At 49.0% G+C, this 10,855-nt stretch overlaps 1 protein-coding gene across 27 annotated transcripts in view; it reads right to left on the bottom strand.

Moving 5' to 3' along the window:
- Positions 1–7,395, bottom strand: part of PTPDC1 (protein tyrosine phosphatase domain containing 1) — a 71,947-nt gene extending 64,552 nt beyond the window's left edge. For 17 of the 27 annotated variants that reach the window (XR_011497303.1, XR_011497318.1, XR_011497299.1 and 14 more), the window contains exon 1: positions 6,251–7,305. Coding sequence is in view for 2 of the 27 variants with exons in the window: in XM_014864792.3 (XP_014720278.2) it covers positions 6,251–6,424 (174 nt within the window). In the remaining 25 variants the exon portion in view is untranslated. The other 10 variants (XR_011497313.1, XR_011497310.1, XM_070495611.1 and 7 more) reach the window with 3 other exon arrangements.
- Positions 7,396–10,855: the final 3,460 nt, after the last annotated feature.

Raw genomic sequence — 10,855 nt, forward strand, 5'->3', positions numbered from 1 at the left:
TTAGGAAGCTAGCTAAAGAAAAACAAATTAAACCTAAGGCAAGTAGAAGGAAGCAAATGATAACCCTCTAGCCAAACTAACCAAGAGAAAAAAGAGAAAACACAAATTATCAGTATCAGGAATAAAACAGGGGTTATCACTACTAATCCCACATTTATCAAAAAGATAACAGAATACTATGAACAGCACATAAGTTTGATAATTTAGATAAAATGGATCAATCCTTGAAGGGCGCAAACTACCAAAACTCACCCAAAGAGATACAGATAATGTGAACAGCCCTGTATCTAAAAAAGAAATTAAATTAGTAGAAAACCTTCCCAAGAAAGAAAACACCAGGCTCAGATGGTTTCACTGGTGAATTTTACCAAACATTTAAGGAAGAAATATCACTTTTACAATCTCTTCCAGAAAACAGAAAACTTCCCAACTCATTTTGTAAGGCCAGAATTAACGTATCCAAAAACTAGAGAAATATGTTATAAAAAATAAAACTACAAATATCTTTCAAGAATTTAGATGTAAATATTAGCAAATTGAATCCAGCAATATATAAAAAGGGTAATACATCATGATCACATGGGGTTCATTCAAATAACGCAAGGCTGATTCAACATCTGTAAATCAATCAATGTAATTCATTATATTAACAGACTGAATGAGAAAAATCATGTGATCACATTAATATGTGCAGCAGAAACAAAGTTCAACATCCATTCATGATAAAACTCTCAAAAAACTAAGAATGGAAGGGAACTTCCTTAACCTAATAAAGACTATTTTAGAAAATCACAGCTAGCAACATACTCAATAGTGAGATGTTAAGCTTTCCTCCTAAGATCAGGAAGGAGGCAAGGATGTCTTCTCTCACTTTCTTTTTTCTTTTGTAAAGATTTTATTTTTTCCCTTTTCTCCCCAAAGCCCCCCCGGTGCATAGTTGTATATTTTTAGTTGTGGGTCCTTCTAGTTGTGGCACATGGGATGCCGCCTCAGCATGACCTGATGAGCAGTGCCATGTCTGCGCCCAGGATCCGAACCAGTGAAACCCTGGGCCATCAAAGCAGAGCACCCGAACTTAACCACTCGGCCACAGGGCCAGCCCTCCTCTCGTCACTTCTAATTCCATTTCATACTAGAAATCTTAGCTAGTGTAATCAGACAAGGAAAGAAATGGAAGGTATCTAGATTGGAAAGAAAGAAAGAAAACTGTCTTTAGTCACAGACAACATAATCGTCTATGCAGAAAACCCCAAAGAACATACCAGATAACTCCTGTACATAATAAGTGAGTTTAGCGAGGTCAAAAGGGACACAGTTAATGCAAAAGTCAACTGCTTTTCTATATACCAGCAATGAGTACTTGGAATTTGAATTAAAAAAATAATATATTTATAATAGCATCTGTCAAAATGAAGTCCTTAGGTATAAACCTAACAAAATATGTACAGGATCAGTGTACAGAAAACTAGAAATCACTGATGAAAGAAATCAAAGAAAATCTAAATAAATGGAGAGATCTCTTGTGTTCTTACATTGGAAGACAACACAGTAAAGACATCAATTCCTTCCAAACTATTCTATGGCTTAATGCAATTCCCATCAAAATCGCAGCCAGGTTTTTTGCAGACATACACAAGCTTATTCTAAAATTTCATGAAAAGGTAAAGGTACTAGAATGGGCAATTCAATTCTGGAAAAGAACAAAGTTGGAGGATTCATATTACCCAATTTCAAGACTTACTACAAAGCTACAGTAAAGAACATGGAGGGCAAAAGAATAGACACACCAATCAATGGAACAGGATAGAGAGCTTGGAAATAGACCCACAAAAATATAGTTGATTTTTGACAAAGGTGCAAAGACAATTCAAGGGGGAAAGAACAGACTTTTCAACAAAAGATGCTAGACATTGGAAGTGCATATGCAACAAAGTAAACTTTACACAAAAATGAACTCAAAATGGATCATAGACCTAAACGTAAAATGGAGAAACTACAGAATTTCTAGAAGAAAACACAGGGAAAAATCTGCACAATTTTAGGTTTGGTGCTGAGTTTTTAAGTACAATATCAAGAGCAAAATTCACAAAAGAAAAACCTTTAAGTTGGACTTAATTAAAATTAAAAACTTTTGTTCTATGAAACACACTGTTAAGAGAATGAAAAGACAGAATGGGAGAAAATATCTGCAAATCACTATCTGATAAAGGACATGTAACCAGCATATACAAAAAAACTCTTAAGACTGAATAATAAGAAAGCAAACCACTCAATTTTTTTTGTTTTTGGTGGGTTTTTTTGTGAGGAAGACTGTCCCTGAGCCAACATCTGTGCCAATCTTCCTCTGTTTTGTATGTGGGACACTGCCACAGCATGGCTTGATGAGCTGTGTGTAGGTCTACACCCCGGATCCAAACCTGTGAACTCCAGGCTGCTGAAGTGGAGCTCAAGAACTTAACCACTACGCCACTGGGCTGGCCCCACAACCCAATTTTTTAAAATGGGCAAAATAAGAAGGCAGGAGGGAGAGCAAGACTGATAGGAAGGACAGAGCTCCGGATAGACAGAAAATGATTTCATATTCCCAAGAGGCCTACTATTTTTCTTTTGTCTATATACTGGTAATTTATAGCTATTATAGATATCCATATGTTGTATTTTTATTTAAAAAGCTAAAAGGCCATCACTGTGTGTAAAAGTGTGGTTGCTGTAGTATTTTTCTTGTAGAAAAGAAACTGGTATTAATTTAAATACTTTTGAGTAAGAAATGGTTGAGCAAATTATAGCATCTATTTCTAATGGAATGATTGTCAGCTATGCTTTTAACAAGTTAGATTTATATGTAATGACCTGGAAAATTGCCTGTAATACACTGACAAGTTAGAAAAATAAAAGCAAGTTGCAGATTAATAATTTTAGTCTTTACATTTATGTGTAAAAAATTTCAAAATGATAGAAAAAATGCATCTGCGTTACAAGAAGAAATGGGGAAAATGTAAATTCTCTAGAACCTTTTCCACCTAGAGTTGAATTAATCTTCACAAGCTATAAAAGGAACATCAAGATTGACTTTGCAAAGGCATGATTCTAAATGAGAAAATGTTTCCATGAGCAGCTAAGATCACATGGCCCTTCTTAAACATACAGGAGTTCGTCACTGAATCAATTAGAATAGATCCATTTACACCATTACAATGCCTGGCACACAGCAAGTGCTCAAAAATTTTTAATGAAATAAAGTCCTGAGTTCATATTTAGAGCCAAAGAATCTTCCTTTTGAAGGACAGAATGCCACAAATTACCAGCTCAAACGTGCAGAAGAAACGGTGCTGCCTGAACTGTAGTGAATAGAAATGATTCAAAGACCAAAAAGGTATGCCTTTGTTTCCCTCAAATAACTATGTGTGGGTCTTCTAATCACTCTCCACCTGCAATGGCCAGCTCCTTGTGCTATAAACACTGCACCATCCAGACAGGAAAGTCTGATCCAGAGATTGATTCTTATTCATGCCCACACAGAAAGAACAAAGAGAGGAAGTATTCTTTCACAGCAGCTAGAACTAGACTGGGTGATGGCCTTGTGGGAGAAAATGCTGCTCAAAACTTTATAGATTAAAATCATAAGGTTTACCACCAAGAGGACAAATGTTAGGTTTTATAGCACGACAAAAAAGTAGTGCCCAAACTGGTGGCTCAGAAAACATGATTAATAACAAACTGAGAAAATACTAAAGCACAATCCCTATTAACATTTTTAAGTTATTTTTTTCATGCAAGTGTAACTAGTTAGGGAGTGCCAAATTTTCATCATTGCAACTAGTCACTTGCAAAATTCACTCTAACAATTCAATCTGTTCAATTTACTATGATCAGATTGATCACTGTTTGATCAACTAGGGAAAAAAAGCTATGTAACTTCTAAATCACATCTAAGGTTACTGGGCTAGTTGTTCTCTCATACACGTGTTTTAAGGGTCAGTACATACTCATCATTTGTGTTAAAATTCCCATGGGCTTAAGGATCAATACATTTTACAGAAATCACTGAGAAAGATCTTTTTGGACATAATTTTCTACCAAACTAGGTGCCCATACTGTTACTAAAGGGAATGACTTCCAAGAAAAATAAGATTATGACTTCTTACAAGTTAAGCCAAAGCACTATCAAATCACTGACATTTTTACGGAACAAATATAAATTACATCTCTTGGATCTATTGTAAAAAGTATTTCCGACCTGGGGCCAGCCTGTTGGCTTAGTGGTTAAGTTCCTGCAATCTGCTTCCACGGCCTGGGGTTCACCGGTTCGGATCCCAGGTGTGGACATGGCACCACTTGGCACACCATGCTGTGGGAGGTGTCCCACATATAAAATAGAGGAAGACGGGCACAGATGTTAGCTCGGGGCCAATCTTCCTCAGCAAAAAGAGGAGGATTGGCGATGGATGTCAGCTCAGGGCTAATCTTCCTCAAAAAAAAAAAAAAGTATTTCAGACCGGAATCTTTAACTGTGCTTGCTCATTTATTTTCCTTAAGTTCCTCATTTTCTGACACACAATGTACTTTAACAATCTTAACTGAGACTTAAGAATTTAAGAGAATCATCTAACTAATATTTTGTTACAAATTAAACTCAGTGAGGAACACATTTCCTCATGATGTTAACATTCAGAGACGTCACAGCTTTATTGTTCAATCATTTATCACAATCTGTAATTACCTTGTTTTATTTGCTTATTGTCTTTCCTGTATAATTTCTATAAGACCAGGGACCCCGTCTGTTGTCTTGCCTGGCACTAATAAGAGCTCATAAGTATTTATTGAATTAACAAATGGATGATTCTGTTCATAGAGAGCAAAACATGATAAAGAGCTGGATAGTCTGTGTCCTTAGATTTCTCAAAAAATTTTTAAAAGGTGTCTCATTATTATTTTTATGGACTTTTTTATGCCTCACACATAGATCCTCAGAAAAAAATTGGATTTCTTTTGGAAACAAAAACGACCTCGAATATTACTGCAGGACTGGAACAAATTTGCTCTAAAAAGAGTGCAGGAAAAAGAGAACCAAAAGTAAAAACAGTTGTACTTAGTACTGTACCAGGGCTTTATATCTGCTCAGATCAAACCCTGGAGGCACTGTCCCCATCTTAAAGACGAGCAAATTGAGAATCAGAGAGGAAGTCATTGGCCCAAGATCAAGACAGTGTTGGAACTGAGATTCGAAAACCAGTTCTTCCTTAAACCAAAACCCACTTTATTTCCTCTAGCCCATGTTGTCTCCACAGGAATCAGCAAAAATAAATACAATTTTTCAGTAACAACACATTAACTGCATTAAACGACAGTCAATATCTGCAAAGATATGTTCTGATTATCCAACTTATATAATTTTTAGAACAAGAAATATCTAAGTAAATTAAATAATTAAATCAAACGTATCTTTTGGTGAGGTTGAGGTGACATGGGAAAGAGCAGACAAAGCTACTAGAAGAGAAACATTTCAAGGTACAAGTTTTCACGCCCACTATACCGCTTGTTTTAGAACTAAAGAAAACCTTCAGACTTTGAGGCATTCTTAGTTTGGAAAAAGGATGAGATACGGGGCTGGCCTGGGCCGAGTGGTTAAGTTAGTGCACACGGCTGTGGCAGCCCAGGGTTTCGCTGGTTGGGATCCTGGGAGCAGATTCATGGCACCGCTTCTCAGGCCACGTGGAGGCAGCGTCCCACATACAGCACCAGAAGGACCCAGAACTAGAATACACAACCATGTACTGGGGGGCTTCGGGGAGAAGAAGAGATTGGCAACAGACATTAGCTCAGGTGCCAATCTTTAAAAACAACAACAAAAAAAGGATGAGATATGCCCTTAAGAGAACTGTTATTAAAGGTTCACCTTCGGGAGAATTTTCAGATTTCCAATTGGAATTTTGAAGTGCAAGCCCATCGCTCAGAAAAATTTTCTAAATTTTGTGAACCTCAACAATCTGTGTGATTAACAACAAGGAGATGGTTAATTAACAGAATATAACAGAACATGAAAATAATTGTTAGGCTGCTGGCATTATGGGTGAATGGGGGTTTTTAAATTTTTTCCATGGTGTTTTGAAGTTTGTTTAATATTAACTTTAAAAGAAATGCCTCGAGACTGGTTTCGTAGGAGGGTCAGAACAGCGCCGAAGGAAGCGCTGCACAGAAAAAAGGCCAAGCAAAACGGCCCGCGCTCGCGCCACCGCGAGCCGGCTCATACCTTGGCTTCGCCCAGCGCAGGGCTTCCTCCCGGGGCTCGGGCGCCGCATGTCTGGAAGACGAGAGGAGTCTGCTCAGAGAGGGAAAGGCGCGGTGCCGGGCACAACCCAACCAAGCCAGGGCGGGAAATCGGCCCAGAGCCCTTGCGTGCGGAACGTCCCTGAGGCACCGACATGGAACCGCCGGGAGAGCTGTTAAGACGCGAGCCCACAAGGAGCGAGGGCTGGGACTCCGCGCTGTGAGGACTCTCACGGGGGACCTCCCGTGCACACAGGCGCGGACGCGAGCCGCCCGAGGCTGAGACCACACGGGGAGCGGCGCGGCCGGGCCACGCAGGCTCGCCTTTAATCCCAGCGCCTCCGCCGCACCCTTCCGCCCGCGAGCCGCCCAGACCCTCTGAGCCCCGATTTCCTCGCACGGGAAAGGACGGCACCTCCGGTGTCGCGGAGAGCAAGCACAACGACGTGCGCGTCCGCGCGCGGCCACCGACCGTCACAGCGGCGGGACGGCCCTCGGGTCCTGGAGCGCCCGGTCTCCGCCTCCCCCCGGAGCCCGCCCGGCAGTGTCCTCACCGCGGCGCCCTGCTCCCCACAGACGCCCCCACGGGCAGAGCGGGCCGCCCACGCTGAGGTCGCACGTCCTGGAGCCAGGTGACGAGGTCGCGGCCACCCCAAATTGGGGCAGAATCGGGTCTACGGCAGACCGCACGCCGCCGTCGCGGCCGTCCCAGCCCCTCGGGTCCCCGCGTGCGCCCCTTCAGTCAACCAGCCGCCCGACGACGCCGGCGCCCCTCTCCAGAGGACGGCCGCCGCTCCCCCCGCCGAGCGCCCCGGGGCCGGCCGCTCCGCCGGAGAGGCCCCCGTGCCGCCGCTCACAACCGCACGGGAAGGCTGGGCGTCACCAGCGGCCGGCCGTGCGCCGCCCCCTGCCCCGGCTGACCCCACGGGCCGCGCTTCGCCGGGGCGCCCAGTGGACCCGTGCCCGGCACGCCCCGCAGGAGGGCCACCCGCCGCCCCTGCCGGCCTGGCCGCTAGCCCTCCCGCTACCGCCGCCGAGCGCACCACTCACCGCCTGGCGCCCTCGGCTGCGGCGCCGCTCCCTCGGCCCCCCGCGCCCCGCCCCCTCTCCGCGCCCGCGCAGCACCAATCACGGCCACGCGCAGCTGCACGTGACGCGCGCCGGCCAATGGCAGCCCGAGGCGGTCCATGACGCGGTCGGCGGCTCCCGGCGCTTTCAAAGCAGGCGGCGGGCTGCGAGCTGAGGACTGATGGGGTGTGGGGTGCAGGCTGAGGGGCTGGTGGGGCCGAGAGGGGCTGCGGGCTGAGGAGGCGCGGAGCAGTGTGGGAGTGCGGGCTGAGGTGCGGGCGGGGCCGCGAGGAGCTGAGCCGGCGCGGGGCAGTGTGGGAGTGCGGGCTGAGGGGCCGGTGGGGCCGCGAGGAGCTGAGGCGGCGCGGGGCCGTGTCGGGGTGCTGGCTGAGGGGGCGGGGGGCCGTGTCGGGGTGCGGGCTGAGGGGGCGGGGGGCCGTGTCGGGGTGCGGGCTGAGGGGGCGGGGGGCCGTGTCGGGGTGCCGGCGCAGGGGGCGGGGGGCCGGGTCGGGGTGCGGGCTGAGGGGGCGCGGGGCCGTGTCGGGGTGCTGGCTGAGGGGGCGGGGGGCCGTGTCGGGGTGCGGGCTGAGGGGGCGGGGGGCCGTGTCGGGGTGCGGGCTGAGGGGGCGGGGGGCCGTGTCGGGGTGCGGGCTGAGGGGGCGGGGGGCCGTGTCGGGGTGCGGGCTGAGGCGGCGCGGGGCCGTGTCGGGGTGCTGGCTGAGGGGGCGGGGGGCCGTGTCGGGGTGCGGGCTGAGGGGGCGGGGGGCCGTGTCGGGGTGCGGGCTGAGGGGGCGGGGGGCCGTGTCGGGGTGCGGGCTGAGGCGGCGCGGGGCCGTGTCGGGGTGCGGGCTGAGGGGGCGGGGGGCCGTGTCCGGGTGCCGGCTGAGGGGGCGGGGGGCATTGTGGGGGTGCGGGCTAACGGGGCAGTGGGGCCGCGAGAGGGCGCCGGGCACGGGATGTTGGTGGGCCGTGCAGGTCAGAGGCGGTGTGCGCAGGGATCGTGGGGGGCCGCGCGCAGGGGCCCGAGGGCCGTGGCGGGTCGCCGCCCGCTTCCTCCCTACTGCGGGGCTTCCCTGTGGGTCTGACTCCCGCTTCGCGCCCCGGGGTCCGGAGGTCGGCGGCGGGAGGGCGACCGTCTCGGCGTGTGGCCGGCATCTCCGAGGACGGGCGCTGGCGCCTGCTTCCCGCCCTCTGCCGCCCGCGCCCTCCCGGTCCTGACTGCCCGCTCCTCCGGCCCGGCCTCCGGCTGGTCCAGGACGTCCCAAGGACTCGCAGGGACCGGCGGCCAGCGCGCCTGCTCCGTTAGCACGTGGGCTGGGGGGCCTCGCCTGCGTGTAACAGAAGCCCCCCAATTCCAGCATCCTAAGCCCGCCGGGCTCTTCTTCCGTCTCATGAGAGGAAGCTTGGGGTAGGTGCTGCAGAGATCCAAACGCGGCTCTGTCTTTACAGCTTGGCTTCCGCCCACAAACTGGGGCCAAAAGGGTTGTCGGCGCCAGCCTTCACGACCTTATTTTGGAAGAGGCCTGTCCAAGAGCCCCACCCAACAACTTCTACCCACAGCCTGTGGGCTTGGACTGAGCGCCGTGGCTCGCCTCGCCGAGAAATGTCATCCGAGCACCTTTCTGCTCAGTGAGACGCCCCTCCGAAAAGGAGGGGAAAAACGCGTTCCGACGACAACCAGCGGTGTCCACTGCATCTGCGGTTTGCTGTTTCTGACTTTCGCCGCTGGTCCTGGATCACACAGCGCAGTAGAAATAATCCCTTCCCTGGACGTGCCGAACAACGCACGAGGCACAGACGTGCTCTGTGGCTGACCCGCCGGCAGATCCTTTACGTGTATTTTTCCTATTTTCACCAACCGTTTAAGGCGGGCGTTCCCGGCCCCGCGCTGCCGATGGACGCTGAAGATAAGTGGTGACGAACTGCCCTGCAGAGGGGCTCTCAGACCAGGCGGGCTGGTAGGAGTCACTACACAGTGTTTCGAGCACACGCCTCAGGAATATGGTTTTGTGTATACTGAGTCCACACGGGTCACTGACTGAAGCGGACAAGAATCCACAGACGGGATGAGGGTAAGGCCGCTCCCCTGCAGCTCCGGAAGCAGGCCTCGCGTGATACGTCACTGTAAACATATTGTCACGGCAGAACACCAGTATAGGGATATTGTAAAGACAGATGTTTTCCATAAACAGTAGAGTCTAAAGGAAAATCGGGGGGCCGGCCTGGTGGCGCAGCGGTTTAAGTGCACAGGTTCCACTTTGGTGGCCCAGCATGTGCCGTTTTGGATCCCGGGTGCGGACATGGCACCGCTTGGCAAGCCATGCTGTGGCAGGCGTCCCACATATAAAGTAGAGGAAGATGGGGATGGATGTTAGCTCAGGGCCAGGCTTCCTCAGCAAACAAGAGGAGGATTGGTGGCAGATGTTAGTTCACAGCTAATCTTGCTCAAAAAAAAGAAAATTGGGGGGCCAGCCTGTGGCCAAGTGGTTAAGTTCCCACGCTCTGCTTCTGCGGCCCAGGGTTTTGCTGCTTCCAGTCCTGGACGTGGACCTAGCACCGCTCATCAGGCCATGTTGAGGCAGCATCTCACATGCCACAACTAGAAGGACCTACAACTAGAATATACAACTATGTATTGGTGGGGGGGGGCATTGGGGAGAAGAAGAAGAAGAAAAAAAGATTGGTATGGGAACGCGTGAGAAGGGCATCCAACCTGGAGGGGAGGCGAGGAAGAAGGAGGCGGTTGTTAGAGAAGACCTAAAGAGATGGTCTTGAAGATTGAGCTAGAGAGGACCAAGCTGAGTGTAGGGAATAGTTGTACAAAAGTATGTAGATGGCAGAGAGAGTGTAGTGTATGTGACTGCTGGGTGTGAAGGCGGGTAGGAGAGTCAGGCAGTGCCTTGTCACCATGGATCATGTATGCACGCCCAGGAGTTTGCATCCTGTGGCCGCCAGCATCCATTCCCTCCTTGCTTTTTGGGGTAGCTGCTTTATCTGCAGTCTTGGTGGCATTCTTGACTTACACCCCTTCTGCTCCCCCGGCCAAGGGCTGCGCAATTGACTCAAGCTAAGCCAATGGGATCATGTACCAAGAGTGAAAGGGAAGGAAGAGGTTGGGGAGTTGAGAGTGTTTAAACATCCCCACTGGAGGTGGGGGAGGGGATTGCCTTTCCATCCAAGGAAAGATGACGAGATTGAATGGAGAGCACAGCCGAGGGGAGAGGTTATGTGTGTGATATTTTCTTTAGCCAATAACCTGAAGTCTCGTTAGTTCGTTTTCACATCTCACAACTGGATATAAAGTCTGTATTTTAGTCACTGGAAAGATATACTCTACGGTTGTTATGATCATATTTTCTAACCAAAACTTAAATACCTAGTATTTGAAATCAGCACTGTTGTGAAGATCTGGACTATGTAGACATCATTTCTCTATGATAACTTTTATGGGATGTTCCACCAAAAATTTTTTTAAGCAATATGTGCAAAAACCCTATCCAATTTTACTCTCCTTCCAGAT

The sequence above is a fragment of the Equus asinus genome, chromosome 23, assembly GCF_041296235.1.
Source record: "Equus asinus isolate D_3611 breed Donkey chromosome 23, EquAss-T2T_v2, whole genome shotgun sequence".
Taxonomy (NCBI): domain Eukaryota; kingdom Metazoa; phylum Chordata; class Mammalia; order Perissodactyla; family Equidae; genus Equus; species Equus asinus.